The sequence below is a fragment of the Erigeron canadensis genome, chromosome 2, assembly GCF_010389155.1.
Source record: "Erigeron canadensis isolate Cc75 chromosome 2, C_canadensis_v1, whole genome shotgun sequence".
Lineage (NCBI taxonomy): Eukaryota > Viridiplantae > Streptophyta > Magnoliopsida > Asterales > Asteraceae > Erigeron > Erigeron canadensis.
In genome coordinates, this window is record NC_057762.1 from 43,554,528 (window position 1) to 43,576,032 (window position 21,505).

Consider the following 21,505-nt stretch of genomic DNA (forward strand, 5'->3'; position numbering starts at 1 on the left):
AAACTATAACTAACTTTAAAAAAAATAAATCATGCCGTCTTGTTCGAAATTTTACTCTGTCTAGATGAATTGAACCTAAAATTATTTTTTTGACTTTAATTTACTTACTAATTACAGAGAGATAGAAAATGTCAGACTGATATTTGATTATATATAAAAATGAAAAAGAAAGGCTATCTATCAAGTTGATGATACATTATATACATACGTACACATGTATATATTTAAGGGAAGGGAAGGTTTCCCATAGCCTTACGGTTCCCAATCCCTTTTCTCTCCACACCTTCTTTTTTCTTTTCTCTCCCATTTTTTTCCCACAATTATCAGTAAATTATAAATGAAATTCATCAAAAACCTTATATAAATTCCGATCATTCCTCTGTTAATTAATTATTACAAAAGTCAAAATCATAAAGGCAGTTTAATCGCAATTACATGATCGTAATCTCCACTGGTTCGTGTTTTTTCCCTTAATTTTATTAATTCATTTTTATATGTATCTATTGTTATTTGTTTGAATTCGAGTATATAATTAATATATGTTTTCCTTTTTGTTAATTGGAGTTGAATTTAAAGATGATAAGATTTTATTGTCAGAAAGTCAGTTATATTTTCGTACCAATTTGATATGCTTAGATTTTTTGTATCTATTATGTACTTGAATGAATGATTATAGTTTGTTGTTAAATGAATTAACAAAACAAGATAATAATAATAATAAGTTGAAGTTGATAGATTTATAGTCATTCTTATTGCAATGCTACTAGACTCAATTAACTTTCATTTGATTTTATTAACTAAAATATATGATATGCTTAATGTTACTAAAAAAAATGTAGTGTAAATTTGCTGTAAAATTAAGCTGACTTTTTGTGTTGGTTTGAATGTGGTGTGAGTTCAGGTTCTGGGCTCCATTTTGCGGAATAAGCAATGGAATTCGGATGTTATTTCGCGTACAAATTTCAAGGGATTATCGATTGTGTAACATGTGCTATTTGGACTTTTGGGTTAGGTTTGGAAATACCTGCACTGTCTTTTGAAGGGGCTGTAGCAAAGATTGGAAACCGAGAGTCGATAGGTTCTTTATACGGGGCATGAAATTAAGATAGGTTCCCCCATCTGTTAAATTAATGCTGTATGTGTATATTTATATCATGATAGGTTTTTTGGATTGCTGGTTATAAGTTTGTTGTATTGAATAAGATAGTTATATACAGTAAAAAGTTAGTTTTAATAAGTTTTAGGAAGGAATAAATAAGTTTTAAGTTATGGGCCTGCCTCATGTTTCTTCCTCTGGCAAAATTGCTGAGGAAGTGACGGCATCTTTTGGCACTTCGGTCCAATCCCCACCTCGTTTTCATGGATTAAACACCTGTGACATGAGTGGAATGTATGCCAGTCGTGTGTCTGGAGAACTTTCAAGAGAGCCAGATATTTCCAACTTGCACATAGATAAACATGTCAATTGGCAAAAACTTAGTTCTACAGATAAGGTCTCAACGTTCACACGTAGAACTGGACGAAATGTCCAAACTGCTGTTTCAAGAATAGTGGGATTTGAATCGAAGGCAACAAGTTCTGCTGGTTTTGCCTTTGATAATAATAGTCTTTCCTCTAGTGTGGGTAGTAGCAGTACTGATAAAGTGACGGATAACACTGGAATTGTGGTTAAGAAAAAGTTATCATCATCTTTGAATGGTTTAATTCTACCAAATGAATTCGACAGCGAGTCTCAGGATGGCTCTCAGGTTAGTTCTGGTAAGAATCTTATTGCTGCCTTTGAAGAGCATAAGATTAATAATATAGTGATGCCCAAGTTTGTGACTCCTTTTGTGCTATCACCATCTAGTTTTGAACAATGGAGGAATGGGGAAAGTGTAATATATGGGAAAAACACTGATGGGCCTTTGCTTGAGAACACGGATATTCACTCTGTTGGTTCTTTCTCGTCTTCACCTAGAGTAGATAGCATAAACTCTGCACTAAGTTCTTTAAATTCACCCATAGCCATACCTTCAAGAAAGGTGGTATCATCTCCCCTTTCTTTGTCGCCACTCGGTCCAAAATTCAGTAGAACTTCAAAATCGTCTAGGGTTATCACCAACGACTTAGATGATAGTCGTTTAAATTTGAAGGATATTGAGTTCTCTCTTGATGGAACCATCTCTGATATTCTATCCTTTCAAAGAGAAGAAGATTCTAAAGTTGTTAGAAAATCCGATCATAATGCAATAGAGAGTATGATTGAAATGGTGGGTGACTGGGGTCAAGATTCAACCTTTTTGACCCAAAGTCCCAAGTTATGCAGAACTCCAAGTGGACTGCAAGTAAGAAGATCTTGGATTGGTTCCTTTGAGGAGTCTTTGTTATCAGGTCGTTTAGCTTCCGGAGCAGTTACTCAGGTCAGTTTCCTTTTATGGTTACTTGGTTGACGAGTTTTCCATTACTACATGATTTTGATAATTCCATTTCGTACTCTTCAATTTGTAGAAAATTGACGGGTTTCTTGCGGTCCTAAACATTACTGGTGGAAGTTTTTCACCACACCCTCAGAAACTTCCATTTGCAGTAACTAGTGTGGATGGAGATAACTTCTTACTATACTACTCATCCATAGACCTTGCTGGGAAATTACCGTCAAATAAGCATAAAGGTGAGAAAATGAAGAAGAGTGTTGGCATGGATGACCCACAAGTGGAAACAAGCCGCTTGCGTGTACCTATGAAAGGCCGCATACAGCTGGTATTGTTGAAAATTTTAGCCTGTGCTTAATTATGTGCTTTTGAGCTTGTGCACAAGGAACAATTTTTACATTTATTTGCTTGATTGATTTCTATAGGTTCTTAGCAATCCTGAAAAAACTCCAATTCACACATTCTTTTGTAGCTATGACTTGAGTGACATGCCAGCTGGGACCAAGGTATATAAAATGAGAATGCTGTTAATTTACCAATGCATATCTCTTGCCACCCTATGTTAAAGCATTTGTATCTGTCAAAATTAAGTGCAATAATATTGGGATCACTTCATGACCTGTGAGTGGATCAAATATCAGTTGGAAGCTAAAGTCCATTTTTGTTTATTTAAATGCAGACATTTCTGCGCCAGAAAGTCACTCTAGCTTCCACAACACCGGTTTCTAAAACAAGCAGTGAATTAACCAGTGCTGAATGTGGAAAAAGTGATGCAACCAAGTCTCCTTCATCCGTGCAAAGTTCTCCAAAAGCTAACGAGAACTCAAATAACTCGGGGGTCCTGCGTTATGCTCTCCATCTTCGTTTCCTCTGTCCATTTTCTAAGAAAAAATCGAGGATGGTACAGAGGTGCAAATCAGATCCACCTTCCGTACCAGAAGAAATTAGCAAAAATATCGGAGGAGAAAGGCGGTTCTACTTGTATAATGACATGAGGGTTGTATTTCCTCAACGTCATTCTGATGCTGACGAAGGCAAGGTATATTTTAACTTCTCACCATTGCAGTTTCTGCATTTATTTAGAAGTGGGAAAATTGGTGGTATGGGTTGGTAGTGGGTCAAAAACTGGAAACCTTCATATATGGATTCAGTTGGTTGACCTTTTGGTCCAGTTCTTTTTAGTGAATTGTGCGACAAACATGATTTAAAAGTTTTGTTTTTGTTATCCCAAAAATAAATTTACCTTCTGAATGAAATGATATAGAGAAGTTTTATGAGATACACTTTGGGCTGCATTTGACCCCCTTATTGCCACTTCTAGTATTTTTATATGTGTCAATGCTACACATGTTCAATTTCTTGTGAAATGGAATATATATAGCTGAATTGCTTGTGGTTGATGTTAGTTGTGTAGGAAGTAAATCCTAAATACCTAATATAGAAAATATACAGAGAACCCAGATCTTACAAATGGCATATGAAGACAATTAGAAATACAATTTGCTGTCTTAATTTTCTATAAAATGAATTGTTTATGAAAATGGTGCCGTCATTTTATGTTATATTCCTATTACGTAGTTCACGAAATAATTCTAATAACAAGAGGCATATTTGATGTCATCATCACAACAAAATCTAAAGAACTATATCAACATGGTTACTTTGTAATGAGGCTTTATTTTTCTGAAACCACAGTTACATGCGGAGTATCATTATCCATCAGATCCCAAGTACTTCGACATTAGCAACTAAAAGGCCTTGTTACAGCTCGGTTTGTTCTTCTGTATGTATATTTAAATAAAAGTAACATTTAGTCATCTTCTATGTTGATGGAGCAAACCCGCCCATCATTGTTGTACAGATTATCATTTAGAAGTTAGAATTTCTCATTGAAAGGTTGATACACCACATGTAAATTTGTACATTCTTTCAAGTAATAAATTAACTTTCTTCAACAGTATTGGCGCTACATTTTCACTTTCCTTGGTCTTGATTTTGGGTGTGAGCTCCATGAAAACACTTCAGTTTTGTATTACTTGTGAAAGGATTGAAGGTCAGGGGCTTAACAAGTTGATTCAATTTGGTCATGTAGTACTCCACCATTTAGACGGAAGGGAGCGAGGCATTCCCACGAGGGGATGTCTTCTCCCATGTGGTGAGTGGCGATGACTCAACATATAAAAACCTTTAAAATTGGTGGAGTGAGGCTACTTCTAAGTTGCCCCCAAAATGCACGGGTAACGGCTATTTTTGATGAATTAATCAAATGGAATGGGGGATACATCGATGCCGGGAACTCCTCTTTTTAACCAAAGTTGCCCCTTGAGGCGGTGTGGAGGGCATCTTTGGGGCATTTCAGGGGTGGCTTAGAGGTAAAGTTGTCTCACTTCTCATAGTCTTACTTTAGAAGATAGTCTTGGAGCATTTTCATTTTTTAAAACGGCAGAGATATATTATATAAAAAATCTACTAGCAAAATATTAGAGGTCAAAATACAAGAGTACAAACCTAGTATAGAACAATTACACAATTAGTATCATCAAGAAGAAGAAACAACCTATAGACTATTGTGAATTACAATCAAACTAACCACGAGCTTAAAAAACAACTAAAGAATTATTGATCCAAACGTCTCATCCGATTATAGTCTTCTTACGGCTATAATTGACTTTATCAAGTCCATAACAATGCCATTTCATGTCACATCAACCATACTTTCTTTAATTTGGCATTTCGTATAAACTTGTTAAAGCCCAAAAGTAGACCTCACTTATTGTTTATATCACTATATATAATAATATATCATTAATTAAATCAACTATTCAATATATAAATCTATGTACCCACTTAAATTCCTCGCTCTGGCCATGTTTGTGGACTTCATTAGATATCAATTTTCATGAACTTGAGACTCGAGAGAATTATGAAGATGTCAATATTATCATGTTCATATGAATCCATGTCAACATGGATTTGCTCATGTAAAGGTTATGGATGCTCTGCACCTCATTTTTAAAACTTAGGGGGTGCCCAATACACATTGGGAGGTGATATTGGTACCACATTTTTTAATGAATTTCTTTTATATCATTTGTACAGTATGTTAAATTAATTAAAACTATTGATACGAATATCAATTCTCATACCCATTAGGCAGCTTCAAGTGGCTTTAATTCTCTAACCTGGCCTATGTTTAGGGTAGGGTGCTTCCACAATTGCTGTGGTGCCCATTGGTCTTCATTTATGACCAGAATATACCATGTGCCAATGGCTATCCAACTTAGTATCATATTGCAAAGAAATTCAACTTTTCTTCGAGGTGTTTAATTTAGTTCTAATATGAACCAAAACGGTACTCACATGACGCGTCAGTTAAATGGTGACGGCGGTGGCGATGATAGGTGGTGGTGGTGTGCGGCGGAGCGTTGGTGGTGGTGGCAGAGACGGTAACAGTGGTGGTGGCTAAGGCAATTGGTGGTGGTGATGGTGGCGGTAGAGGCGAGTAGTGTAGGTTATTGATGTAATGTTGTTTTGCTAAGTTGTTGAATGTTAATGTTGAAAATGTTATTTGCTTTATAAAATAATATATAAGTATATATATAGATATAGATTTGAATATGAATTTTGTGAAAAGAGAATTTGAAGATATCCCTTTAGAAAAAACTAGCGACAAATCCCACCTACTCATTTTCCCCTTCCCATTTTGAGCCGCTCATTTTCCTTTCCTCTCATTTCATCATTTTTTCTCTAAAATTATAAAGGGCGTAACCCATAAGAGTAAAGGCAGAGCCCGTTAAAAGTCAATAAAAAGTGTTTTCAAATTAACTCATGTCTGAATATAACACTCTAACTTATTTTGTAGTCTTATAGTCCTATTTTCAATTTTCCATATAGAAGTGTAGAACACAAATCCTAGAAAAATGTTAAAGGCCAATTTAAGTTAGCTTTAATTGCGGTAAAATTATTAGTATTACCAATCAATCATCTCACATTCGAATCAAAATTCATATAGAGAGTTTTGAAACAAACATTAACCACGAAACCATTGGTTATCCTATACATCACTAGACTTTTGTGACCAAATCAATCCAAAATCCCTTTCGGACACTAGAAAACAACTAATTGTCATCTCTAAGATCATATCAAATGAGTAAATTAAAACTTGACCAAGACCTTAAAATTTTATGAACATTGGTACTATAACATTATATCAACCCATACATTAGGCAATACAGAAATGTACTACCTTATACAATATATAAAATAACTGCATGCCAATAACGAATTAACCGCAACGGATGGATTGAACTAAATTGGGGAAAAAACTTATCGTAAGGTTAAAGTATCTACTAGAGTATTTGGAACATCAATGAAGCTAGTGGTCCCAAATCGCTCTTTATGGCATCAATTCTTACTTCTTTACATGAATACCTAAAAGAGTTTTGATCATTTGTCGAGTAAAATGCTAGAGCCGGTGATCATATTTTGACCATAGTTGTTTAGTTACAAGTATAAATTTTCAACATATGACATATTTTGGTGTTTTCATTAGCGTACCGTCTGTATATGCTCAAACTAGTGTAATTTGACAATAATTATATGTATCGAGATTGAGGTGAGTAGTCATGATACATCGTGATAATCAGGTAAAAAAAAATATATATATATCCTAAACGCCCCTAAATCATGCTTCTAAAACTTTTTTGTACTCGTATTAGCCTTTTTTTAAAAGAGACTAACTTGTACCATACCCATTGTAACAGAGACGGAGCCAGGATTTCACGTTAAGGGGGCTCAACCGTATTTCTTTCCCAATCGTTGTATACAATATAATGTGAAAGACATCATTTAATAAAATGTTAGTAAAATAGAATTTTATTACGATGGTTTACTTTTATGGACCAAATGTAAAGGTTTTACTTAAACTGTTATGGCTAGAAATCATACATTTATAGATGGGGTGGCTTGATTCAAAAAACCTTTGTATTAGTTGGCTATGAGCTAGCCTTGTAATGAAAAATATAAATGGTTGACGAGGGCTAGGCACCCCGTCCCCTTACTTGCTCCACCTCTGATTGTAAACTTTGTTTTGGCCACTGTAACTTTATGTTATGTTAGACGCGACATTACGTTGGCTCATGAAAACGAAATGAAAACAACAATTTCTTTTTATATACAAAGTCAGAGCATAAAGAAAGGTGAGAGCATAAATTAATACTCCCCCAATCTATTTTTATAGTCTTTCTTTTTTACCTTTTGTTTGTTCCAAGTTGATATCATCCCCTTTTTCTCACTAATGGCTAGTTAATTTTCGTAAAATTTTCTACAATGCTCCTTTATACTAACCAAACTATTCATCGATTACATATCTATGTATTATATTATAAAATCAAATAGTCTTTTTATTTAAAGTTTAAAATTTTAACATTTCATCAAAACCAAAATATATCAATAATCTACACTACCCGGCTACTCGCTGCCACCACCGCTATCGCCGCACACCACCACCACCAACGCTATTCGACGTTGAATCTCGCAGGTACTATAAGACGGTAAGTCCGGATTATAAAAACTACAAGGTCTTTATTTTCCAAATTTTTAATTTTTAATAAATGTTTGTAGAATCCAATAGCATTTTATCTTTTGATATTAATCTAACGTCAACGTCATTAGATCGTTACTAAACTTTTTTTTCCAAAAACATATACCCCATATTAAACATCTAGCTATGCCCAAAGTTAGAATGATACAACCTAGCTACGCCTAAAGTTTGATCAAACGTCTACATACTTTTAATTTTTAATTTGGAACCATATTAATTACTTGAAAACATATACATCCCCAATAATAAACACTCCCCTAACATGTGTAGATGCGACATCTCTAAACAATACAAGTAAACTCAGACATTCATGTTTTCGAAGAGCTCCAAGTCTCTAAACATCAACCTAACGATTATACAGCTTGTTTGATATACGTAACTGTTTATATCTCTGTTTTGTATTAAATAAAACTCATTATCCACATAAATATTAAACCAAGTTTTTTACTTTATATTTTAGGGCATTTGGCATTAAACTTTTCTAAACCTTGACCTTGTCGATGCTGATTTGTTAAGTTGGTCTCATCTTTACAGATATGTTACATCTTTTCTAATTGATTATCAATGGTGGATTAAGATTTAAGACACATACAATAGGGACGATTGTTCAGGGCTATTGAATTATAGGGGCCTCCGATCGATTTCTAAATGCCGTTGTTATTAGTATATCCTAAAATGTTTATACGTATTATAGTTTTGCTGATTGAAAGTAGTTTGAAGCTGTAGAAATCAGTTTTCCAAAAAATTGAGTTGTAAAAGTCAAAATTGAAGCAGCAAATATTGCAAAAATATGCTTAACAAATTAATAATGATAGCAACCGAAAATACTCTATTATACAAAAATCAACGATTTTATTATGAAGAATGTTCGGAGAATGACATTATTCAATGAAGATTGAAAATAGTAAATTTTATCTACTTGTAAGATAAGATTGACTTTTTTTTTCCAACTTTGGATTATGAGACTTTGAATCAGTAGATTTTTTTTTTTCTTTTTCTTTTTATTTTTTTTTTCAGTTCTAGTAATTATCATATTCGTCATATATTCAAAGTCATTTGATGACCCTGATGATGATCGCGTGAAGACAAAAAAAATAAAACCAAAAACAAGTATAGTTGTAGTTGATGGAATTTGCATTTTGTTATTATTGTTGGATGTTTAATGTTATCATATTAACTTTTTTTCATGTTTTCAGTGTTTTTTTTTTTTTTTTTTACATATTCGACATAACATAGGAATCTTTAACAACACTCGGATCATTAAACCTATTCAAATACTCATATTATTGTAACAAAACTATTTTTTTATTTTATGTGAGATTCACACTTGTTAATCGGTACTTGCGTTAAAGATTGACTTGTTCTCAAACAAAAGTTTTAGAATTTACAAAAATAAAAAAGAAAAGAAAATAAAAGTAAAGGATTTTCTTATAGAAAAACACGTGACAAATGAAACCTCACAATAGTAAACATTAGATCGTGGGAATTTGATCTCGAAGTATGTGGTTGGTAAATCGGGAATAAAGAGTTTGGTAAATATTGTATTCTTTGATGACAAGAGTTATAATGTCTTTTTTTTCTTTCTATTGGTAAAAGTTTAAAAACCATCCTGTTTAAATAGAAGATCTAACCGCACAGAAATATAATCCTATTTAAGAGGATTATTATTAGTTTTATTTTATTAATTTAAGTGTGATATATTGACATATTTAGGTAACTTCGGGTCAATATGCATTAAAACTTTGGATCGTAATATTATTATAGAGGTATCATACCTCCTCCATACTCCATTTTTGTCGAAAGTGGATACCATTGTTGTTATGGTAAAATCCATTTTTTGGTTGTGGAAGTAGGGGGCGATGAGTGATGGCCTATCAACGGTGGAGGTAAAGATATTAATGTATAAATTGTATTTAGGTGTGTATGCAACTTCTTTTTTGATAAGGCAAAGTTAATTCAAATTTAAAAGTAGTTACAAAATGTATTTATATTAATTTAGTTTAGTCCATTATATGTGTAGAAAATAAGAAGTATTATTATTAATTAATGATAATGATATTGTAATTTATATGAATGTATCGGTTCATGACAACATGTAATACTCACATTTCAATTTTCAATAGGCCTTAAAGTTTAAACTCTTTAAAGCCATTAACCAATACTCAAATATCCATTAATTAATTTCTTGATTATTTGCCAGTAGTATAGTACTAGTAGATAAGTCCAATTAATAAGTAAAAATACAATAAAAAATAGTACGAGTAGTAACTCATGGGTTGGATATGTCAACTCATGACACACATCACACGTACTAGATAAAACTTCTACGGTATTTTTTTAGTTTATCGTATTAACATGTAAACTTATCAAAAATAAATTTACCATATAACCAAACGTGAGTTTATCCATGTCCAGCAATCCCACTCACACATTCACACGTACACCACTACTTCCTTCCTTCTTAATCTCTCACCACCCACGTTATCCCTCCCTTCACATTTCTCACTAATTAACCACCCCTCCTCCCATATATAAATACAGGCAGCATATCCTTCCTTTTCGACAAATTCTTCCATCTCCAAAAAAACACATCACTTATATAAACATTCTATTCTACATAATATAATAATAATAATAATATAACTTGTTCAATAAAGCACATACGACATATAATTAAATATCAGTTGATATATAACAAAAATATAAACTAATAATGGAAACCGAAAACAGCAACAATAATAATGCCTTCAAGTCCCGACCAATCCCTTCACCCATCACACATTTGTCCTTCATGGCTTCACAGATTTGGCTAAGAATCGTGGCAGCCGCAACCTCCGTCACAGCTGCATGTTTGATGTTCAACAGTCGACAGTCCAAAGTCCTCTTTGGAACTGATCTCGACGCCCGTTACTCCTACTCCCCTGCTTTCAAGTACCTTATTAATTATCTTGTTATATATATACGAGTATTATATATATATATAAGATAGGTGTAATTAATTAATAAAAAAATGTACGTTGATGTTTGTACTTTGTTTGTTTTGAAGGTTTTATGGAATGATGAATGCTGTTGCCTGTGCTTTTTCTGTGTTGTCTTTGCTGCCCGTTTTCTCGCTTGGACGCAAGTTTTCCAACTCCATCAACTATTTCTTCTTGTTCCTTCATGATTTGGTAACATAATTTAACTCTTATATACATTTTTTATTTTATTTAATTTGTTTTATTAATGGAATAAATGACCAATAATTATGTTTCTTTGAGTCAAATATGACGTGACATTTATTTAACGTATAGTGTGTATTAATTTGGACTAGAATGTATTTATGTAACATACGTACAAAATGTGATTTTGTTTATATTTGAAAAAGGGATAAAATTAAAAGAAACAATTTGTTGGTCATGTTTTTTCTACCTTGTGAAAGTTGTTTTAACAGTTAACATTTTACTTTGTTTAGATTTAGATAAATTTTGACCTCCTTTTTTTTAGCTTAAATAAAGTTTTTGGTCTTATACAGTACGAGTAACTTTTTTTTTTTTTTTTATAACTTTAATTTAACTTATATTTAAGAATTAATGACCTATCATTTAATGTTGTTGTCGATGATACCAATGTGATTGATGGGCGTAATAATTATGTTAGTTATGTTAATTGATTAGCTAGCAGTTATAGAGAAATTATATTAAATTAAAATAGTTTAATGACAACTTCAATGACATATAACAAAAAGTTCCCTTAAGAGGTATTATATATTTATTTTAATTATTTTAATTCATAGCGTTTATATCTTGTTTAAAAAATGCCATTAAATTTTACTTTATTTTATTTATACAGTTCCTTAATGAACTACATGTACGTTTATCATATATTGCTTCTATGTTTGACCATTTTTGTGTTCAAGTTAATTCATGGTACATCATGACCATCTTGTCGTTGTTGGTGGGGGTGGATTTTTATGGTTTTGGGTTGCACTTTGTGAGCTTATATATATAGACGTACACAGTAAAATAAGAAATACCTCAATGAACATTCCCCCCATCCATATAAAATTTTTTTTCAAAAGTTTGTGCCATTTGGAACTCACATACAATTTTCCTAACATAGAAAAACAACATTTATTGTTTTATATACAAATATTGAAACCCCCATACCCGAATATGGGATGTACAGTGCATCATTTTTCAATATTGGATAGTGTTTTGTCTCATATCTAGCTAGTGTTTGTTTTTTGGATGATATCATTTTCCGTATTTATTCTACGTGATATGATTTAAGTAACTATTGTACAATATATGTTCCGATCCAACACAGATGATAGTGTTGTTGTTGGCGGGAGGATGTGCGGCCGCGACTACCGTTGCTCAAATTGGAAAGTATGGGAATAGTCATGCGGGTTGGATGCCGATTTGTGACAACTTTGGGAAGTTTTGTCACAAAGTAGCTGCTTCCTTGATCTTGGGTTACGTTTCTTTGTTTTGTTACTTGCTTCTCACTGTCATCTCTGCCAACAAAGCTAGACAAGTCCCGGTTTAAAAGAATTATGGCACGCGCGATTATTTCGACTTCAATGTCCCTTGTTGGATTGGTGAACTACTGGCTTTTATGTTAGTGGTCTTAATTAGTTATTAAGTTTAATGTTTTTATATCTAAGTGTTTATATATATATTTGAATGATTTATTGTCGTTATCGTATGTTTTTATGAATCTAACATATATAAATGCAATTCTAGTAGTAGCTAGCCCATTTCTTGCATCTAACACCTACAAGTTAGCGGGTTCAACTATGTGGCTATGTATATGTATCTAAGCCAGAAAGTGACTATATATGCACGTTAGGTACAGTTAATTAAGAATCAATAAATACGAAAAAAACATTAAATCTATGACTTATCAAATAACGACCCAATTTATTTAACCATTTACATTCATTGGCCATTGTTTTGAGCAATAAACTATATATCAAAAGAGTGTAAAAAATTTGCTGGTTGAAGGCTTGAGACCCCATATATGTATGAAACCTAGCTAGACGTACATATTTGGATTTGCCATATAACTAAGCCATAATCCATTTCGTGATTTGCATGATCACTCATTTTATGAGGGTTTTAAAAGGATTTGATTTAACTAATTACTAGGCTTTTAAATTATGTCAAGGGTTCATAACAACGACTTAACATATTGATGGTGATTGAGACAATGTTTTTCTAACCTTTTGTTTTAATTGAGATGATGTTACGTTTTTAGTGAAGAAACATATATGACAAGAGAAGGATCAAGTTTGATACGTTTCACAGTGATTTGAATTAGTCACGATACGTTAAATATGAAAGGATTCATGAATACGATTCATCATGGCTATATACTTGGTGGCCGGTCGCTATTTTTTGATAATGGATGGCAACACTGTTTGGTACGTGATAAAAGTATGATAATTGATATAGAAGGTCTTTTCTAGCTGTTTAATAATTACACGCCATGCCTACACTACAAGAATATTACATTTAGCAAGGAATATCATTAGTAAGGACACCATATGTCCTTACTAAAGCATGCTAAAACACAAAAGAAGTATGTCTAGTTGATTTTTTGGTTTGACCAAACATTTAGCAAGGACCATATCCTCACAACATGATTTTTAATAATTTAATGTTATTGACTCTAAGTTAAAACAGATGTAAAAAGTGGGCCCAAATTTACAGCAAGGACATAGTCCTCACTATATGTCTTTACTTTAATTACAAGAACACAAATACGTATATATATATTTATTATTTATATATATAAATGTGTTTCAAAATTTTTAATTTCCACCAAATATGAAAAAAATACCCGAGTAACATTTAGAGAGAACATTGTCCTTATTATTTGTTTTTATTTACTTAAAATTAACCCTAAAACATATATATTTATTATTTAGTGTATATGTATTTTTTTTTTCTTAACAAAATTCATTTCAGTGCATAAGAATTTTTAATTCCCCCAAAAACTAAAAAATTCCTAGGTCACCTATTGTGAGAACATTGTCCTTGCTACATGTATTATAACTATTATTATGTTGTGGTGTATTTAAATTTAATTTCAAATTCTTTAAACGTAAAAAAAAATGGAATAAACCTTGCAATAGTGTATGTATGAGTAAAAGTGAGTTTGTCATACAATCAACTCGTAAAAAAACACTTCGCATATAAATTTTTTTTTGTGTGTGCAGAACAGGGGTTCAATTTTTTATTTTGTAAATATACCATGAAATGAATCAACATTTGATATTTAATAGCGAAATGTCATATTTAGTTTTATATCTAGGGTAAATTGATCTATTTTTGGCTTGATGTTTATATAATCGGTCACTAGGATTCAATAAGATTTGGGCGACAATCACTAATTAGTCTATACTAATTTGGTTTGTTGAACCAACAATGTTCATCTTTTTTATATACGAGCCAAATGAGTCGTGTGTGTTCATTTTTCACCCGAATGGGCTTATTGGGCCCAAAATATTATTTGGTATCCCAAATGAATGATTGAGAAACATATTGGGCTCATTAGGCTCAATTATTAGATAAACACTATACGAGAGTCACTTCTTAATCAAATTTTGCAATCACTTATAAGCTAATCCCTGATAATCCTTTAGTACATACGATCAGATTTTGTAAATCTCATCCGATCAACTACAATAAAGATTTACAAGATAATGTTTCCACTCCAACTGATGTGGAACCAACTCCAAATCCGATCTCCAATATCTACATATTGCATTTACTTGTTCAAAAGCTTTTTGTACAGTGTTCGTTTAATCCTTGGGCCTATTGGGCCAAATAAGTTTCCCAATCATTCAATTTTGCCTATTGGGCTAAAAAATGTTCATCATTTGTATAAATGGGCCAAATGAGTTTTGTGTGTTAATTGTTTACTCGGATGAGCCTATTGGGCCCTAAACATTATTTGGTATCCCAAATGAATGATTGAGAAACATATTGGGCTCATTAGGCCCGATTATTAGATTAACACTATAAACGAAGCTTTTGAAAAATACGAGAGTCAATTCATGTCACTTTTAATTAATCAAACTTTGCAATCAATAATAGGACGATCCTTGATAATCCTTTAGTACCTCCGATCAGATTTTGTAAATCAAATCTGATCAACTATAATAAAGACTCACAAGATAGTGTTTCCATTCCCACTAATGCGGAACCAACTCCAAATCCAATCTCCAATATCCACATATTGCATTTACTTGTTCAAAACCTTCTTGTACATTCGTTTAATCATTGGGCTTATTGGGCCTAATATGTTTCTCAGTCATTAAATTGTGCCTATTGAGCTATAAAATATTTATCATTTGTATAAATGGGCCAAATGAGTTATGTGTTTTCATTTTTTTTTACCCGAATGAGCTTATTAGGCCCTATATATTATTTGTTATCCCATACTGAATGACTAACAAACATATTGGGCGCATCGTGGACAGGTGGTGACGGTGGCAAATATTGTAGATTATAGATGTAAAATGGAGAAGTGTAGTTATTTTAAAAGTTACTTGGAGATGTTATAAATTAAATTTATTAAGGTTATTACAGGTTTGTCAAGTAAATATTAAAAGTATTTCAAATGGAAATGTTTAAAATAGTGAATAAAAAGAAAGAGTCTTTTAGGATTAACAACTACTTAGTTAAAAAAAAAAGAAACAAATGTTTTATACTATATTTTGATAAAGACATCTATAAATATATACCTGAACAATGTGTGATGGTGGATATTTCTTAAAACTTTTAAATTTTGGGTATATCATATTCAAGAATAAAGTTTGTAAACTATAATTAGAACATGAAGCAAGTGGATACAATAATTTTTTAAAATGTTTATAATATCACATAATAAATATTTGTTATATGCATTTTGTTTTATACCGTTAATGTGTTAAGATTTATTTAATAAACAATACTTAATTATCAGTATATAGTGGCTACAATAATTTTTTAAATAATGATCATTGTAACATCTTTTATCTAAATGTGTCGGTATTTGATATTATGAAAGAATAGCATGTCATTTGTTATATTTGTTCATCCGCATATTACTCGTGTTAATAATCTAATTTTAAATACAATACAGTAAAATTTACATTTGTGCCTAGCAAAAAACAAAAAAAGCTCACGAAATGATAAGGCAGCAAAAATATTTTTTTAGAAAAAAACATGTTTACCTTTTGAAATTTGATTAGATTTTACTATGTGTAAAAATCATTAACCTATTTCTCCAAATGTTTTCCCCAAAATTTTGTTTCCCCCCGTTTCCTCTTCAAAGTTCCCGCTTAAACCCCCAAATATTTTAAATCTAAATCTATATACCCCTTAATCCCAATAATTCATCCCATTTATCCTTCAACTAAATAAAAAACTTTTCCATCTTTCTTCTATTTCAATCTCATATCTCTGTTACTCTTCTATCTTTCTCATGCTTTATATCTATCTTTTATGTAGTTACATAAATCAAGGCGCTATTTAGGACAAAAGGAAAAAAGAAACATTCAAGTATTCAATCCTATCTGTAAAGGGTAACATTCTGCTCCTACCTCTCTTTTATTTCTAACAAACTTTTTTTTTTGTTCATATATCTTTTATGTAGGACTAACTTTTTTTGGTATTGTTCTTTGTTAGATCTTAAGGTTTCAAAAACACTCCATGTGATTTCTCGGCGGGAAAAACACCGAACCTCTTAAGCAATAACCGATGGCCACCGGAAAACCAATCCATTCCTCTGTTAGGGACCACCGTCGCTGCTGGTCGGAATAAGCCCACCCTGCCGGAAAAGACCACTGTCACCTATAAACTTTGTAATTGCTTTTATATTTCACTGATTTTAAGAGTTGTAATTGTTTTTATCTTTCATTGATTTTAAGAATTCATCTAGTAAACTTTTTGACATCTCATAATCATGTTTACAAACTTGATTTTACAGGTTGAAGATGTGATTTAGAAGCAGGGGAAGATTTTCACAAGCTAAAATTGGTTGTGTTGTTGATTTCAAAGTCACTTTTAGAGTTTCCAAGTTGTTTAATGTGTTTGTACTTTTACTATTTTGTAATTTCAATTTTTCTTCCAGTTTTTATTCGTAGTCTAAACTCCTAATATGTGGTTTGGTTTCTGATTGGTACATTTTGTTCTATTATTGTTAGTATATACATTTGATGACATCAATGGTATTGTAGTTTGATGACATTGTCATCGTCTTTGTTGTTTGATAAGTAGTGGAAATATAAACTAGATGATCCAAAATCCGAAAAATTCGGGCAGAACCGTATATAGACCAAAAAGTGCAACAAAATTATAACAAGAAAGTCCTTTCTGAAGGTTTTAGCAACGACATTAGAAAAAATAATAAAAAAAAATATTTTACATATAGCAAGGACTTTGTCATTGCTGTTAATTTCGTATTTATTGTAGCTTTATACGCTTATAATACAAATATATATTTATACATGTATAATTATATATGATATATAGTTTTAGAATTATTTATCGAAAATTCTATAGCAAAGACTTATAAGAAATTATTATCATTTTTTAAAGTCATAGTTGTCCTTACTAAAACCGTTGACCGTCCTTGCTAGAAACATCTAGCCACGGCTCATCGCCCACGACCTATCAGTGAGGACAAGTCCTTGCTGTAGATATTTAGCAAAGACTTTTGTCCTTGCTAAAAGTGATTTTTCTTGTAGTGCTATACATAATCTAAATAAATCAATGTTAACTATTGTAGAAAAAGCTATTCATTACATGAATCAAAATATGATTAAGCTTTAACTAATATATTTTTAAGCATACTTCTTATAAAATATGTTTTACATTGTAGATTATTTTATATGAGATCGAATGGTTAAAATTTGAAGTTTGTTTTTGAAATGATCGATTAGGTTGGTTCCTCAAGTTTGCCGGTTGTGATTGTAATACGAGGAGTACTTAAATTCTAAGTAAATATCATCAAAACTTTGCATATTATTAGCCCCCTGAAACATGTACAAGTATTAATTTATTGTCATCAAATTTTAAAAAGTACCTATTTGGAGTTGTATATGTACCATTATTTTTCCAAAATGTATGGGGTTTTGCGAAGATAGTAGGGGTGAGTAGAGATGAGCATGTATACCGAAATATCAAAACCGAATCGATACTGTTCCGGTACCGGTACTGAATAACCGTATCGATAGGTATTTGGTACGGTATTCGGTATTGGGTATTTAGCTTAATCGGTTTCAGGATTAATCGGTACGGTACCGGTACGAAACCGAGAAACCGAATTAAAAGACCGAATAAGAGTTTTATAATAAAGGGGAATATGGATCGACCATGCAAAGAGATCTGCATTTCCATCATATGATCATAATATGGAGGGGTTTTTTAGTTTCTAAAACCTAGGCAACTTTCATTCTTCCTTTCTCTTTTATAACAATCATCCGATTTCCCATATCCCTAAAATCTTAAACAAGCTTTGTACAAGCTTTCATTCTTCCTTTCTATTAGTGTTAATATATGTACAAGCTTTGTAGTATAGATTACCTTTGGTGAAACTTCGGTATTTAATCGGTACGGAACCGAAATACCGGTACCGTATTCATATAATCGGTACGGTATTCAGTTCTCGCTTTGAGCCTTTTTTGGTATCGGGATTAATCATGACGGTACCAGTTCGGTACTCTTCCTGTACCGATCTCATCCCTAGGGGTGAGTATAGGTTGGTTTGGGTCGGTTTTTGTTTAAAACCGAAACCCAAACGGATCCATTTGGTTTTAGAAAACCAAAACCATTGGATTCGGTTTTTGCTTGGTTTAGTTTCTCGGTTTTCCGGTTCGGTTTGGACCGGTTTCGGTTTTTTTAATAACTTTTTTTTCTTAAAGTTTTTTATATGTTATGTTATAAATTTAACTTTTAATTGTTAAGAAAAAAATATGATATAAAAACTCAAATACATAAAAGTTTTTTAATAACTAATTATATTTTTTAAGTGTTAAAATTTGTATAACTTTTATAAAACGAATTGTTTTTAGTACACTTTTTTATTAAAATATACAATTTGTATAAATTTATACATTAAAAAGATAAAAAGATTAAATATATTAACATATTTATAAATTATAAGTAATAAATATAAATGTAATAAGATATAAATATAAAATAAATTAAAATATATTTAGTTCGGTTCGATTCGGTTTTGATCGGTTTTTTGACATATGAAACCGAAACCCGAACTGATCCGTTCGATTTTTAGAAAACGAAAACCAGACCAATGGATTTTGTTCGGTTTTCGATTTTTTCGGTTCGGTTTTTTTCGATTTTCCGGTTCGGTTTTTGCTCACCCTTAGAAGATAGTATAATACAGTTGTAGCCAAATTTAGAAAGTTTGTTATTTTTTCGTCACAAGTAATTACGAATTTGTCGTTTGTTACACTTCTTGCCAGAGGCGGTACCAGAAAAAAATTCCAAAGGGGGCAAACTTAGAAAACTTATGAAAAATAAATCTAAAAGGAGGCAAAATGTTAAAACCTATAGAAAATTTTTAAAATTTTATGAAAAATTCAAAAATACATGACAAAATTTAAATTTGGAGGGGGGCATTGGACCCTCTTGGCCCCCCTTTAGTACCGCCCATGCTTCTTGCATGATCTAGCTTTATACGAGGATCGTAAGGGTAAAGGGTCTAACAGTTTTTATTGTGTTTTAAAATTTTATAAACTTAAAAAATTGCTCTACAGTATTTGAGCAATAAATTTAATGATTTTTATTCCACAAGTTGGGATATAATATGTGGCCAATGGTGATTCTTAACCAACCAATTGTGATTTTAAACTCTTCAAAAGGTTACAATTAGGCTACGGTCAACTTTAGGTATAAATATTCAACGTCACGGATGACAATTATTTATAGAAATCGGTTAATTTTGTGTAGAAAATAAAACGTGTTAATGATTAACATAATCCGTTTTTTAAATTGTGTAATTTCATAAATTTGTGGAAAATAACGGTTGATGGATTTGATTCCTTAACAGCCCAGTCAAATCCAATAACATCTTTAGCACAAATAAAGAGTAAGAAGTTAAAAACAAAGTAAAATCGTTGTGATTTAATAACAGATCAAATACTTGATTTAGAGAAAAAGGTACAATAGCAGGTGCTACACATACACTAGAAATGAATATATATATATATATATATTTTTTCAGTTTCTCAAATTATGTGTGAATTCCAATAGCTTTTGATATCATCAGGTAATTTTTGGTGTTTTACGACACCCTCTGTCTTGAGCGACATTCACATTCTTATAGAAAACCACAAAACGTGATTAATTTCTAAAGACGGGATAGATGTTTGTTTTTAAAAAAAAGAAAATGATTAATCTTCTTAGTCACCATAAAACACTATGAATATTACGTGGATTCTATTAAATTTTTTTTTTTAATCTTATGTTTTGATTAATTTTCTACATATCACCTACCTCATTAATACTTTGTTAGGGACACTCAAAAGATGGGTTGATAATGTTTAGTATTGGGCCAATTGAAATGCAAATCAAATGTACAAATCCATATGACAAATTTGTTTTGGGCTGTTCGTTTCTCTTAAATAAAAGTTTGGGCTACAGTGAGTTAGCAAAAGTAATTCACGTTTTGTTAGTTTATTCTATGTCTTGTGGTGTGGTATGAAGTCTTCCATGGGCGGGGGTCTTCCATCATGTGGTGCCACATTAGCAAGCTAGGCATTCTATGACACTCTCCAAAAATGGGAGGGGTGAGGCAACTTTGCCCTTATGGGCATCTTACGCCATGTGTTAGTGCTCCTATGGAGTTATAGAGGATAAAAAGAAAAAGAAGAAGAAAAAAAAAGCAATTATTGGAAAAGTAGCTGTTTGGCATTGGAAAGGGGAAAACGTCCAAGCTTGGTCAATAGTTTTGCCTAGCTGTCCACACCCATTTTCTAGCCCGGAACGCCTACCAGGGGCAATGTAGTAGGCGTTCCGACCCTAAAACGCCTAGAGAAGGCCTCATACCATATAGTCTTACACAGTTGGATCTAGGGATGCGCATGAGACTGGTACCGTCCCGTACCGGTCCCGATGGTACCGATCCCGAATTTCACGAAATTTTAGTACCGGTCTCGGTCCCATATGTGACGGTACCGGTACCGGTACCGAGCGGGACGGGACCGGGATATCGATACCAAATCCCGACTAGTCCCGAATAAAACCAATAACTAACTAGCTAATATACAAACATGACCTGACAACTATCTAATACGCAAACAAGATATTTAACAATCTAATCATATAAAAAATTACAATCATATGTTACAAAAATTATATTCAGGTATTGATTCAATAACAGAAGGTTATATCTGATCACATAGCAACTAACTCATCTCATAACAAATAGAAGGGTTTGGACGTACTGGACTACATGTGGGCATGTTAGCTAGCATATGGAGTTCAAAATTTTT

The 21,505-nt window shown here is 32.1% G+C and overlaps 2 protein-coding genes across 2 annotated transcripts; both read left to right on the top strand.

The window, feature by feature from the left end:
• Positions 1-243: 243 nt before the first annotated feature.
• On the top strand, positions 244-4,369 carry LOC122586942. Its single transcript, XM_043758975.1, has 6 exons — positions 244-454; positions 902-2,402; positions 2,491-2,742; positions 2,840-2,920; positions 3,094-3,453; positions 4,110-4,369. The coding sequence occupies exons 2-6, from the start codon at positions 1,269-1,271 to the stop codon at positions 4,164-4,166; spliced, it is 1,884 nt and encodes a 627-aa protein (XP_043614910.1). The 5' UTR covers positions 244-454; positions 902-1,268; the 3' UTR covers positions 4,167-4,369.
• A 6,177-nt stretch (positions 4,370-10,546) lies between these two features.
• On the top strand, positions 10,547-12,700 carry LOC122589297 (CASP-like protein 1F2). The gene is made up of 3 exons (XM_043761573.1): positions 10,547-10,947; positions 11,063-11,186; positions 12,325-12,700. The coding sequence occupies exons 1-3, from the start codon at positions 10,730-10,732 to the stop codon at positions 12,544-12,546; spliced, it is 564 nt and encodes a 187-aa protein (XP_043617508.1). The 5' UTR covers positions 10,547-10,729; the 3' UTR covers positions 12,547-12,700.
• Positions 12,701-21,505: the final 8,805 nt, after the last annotated feature.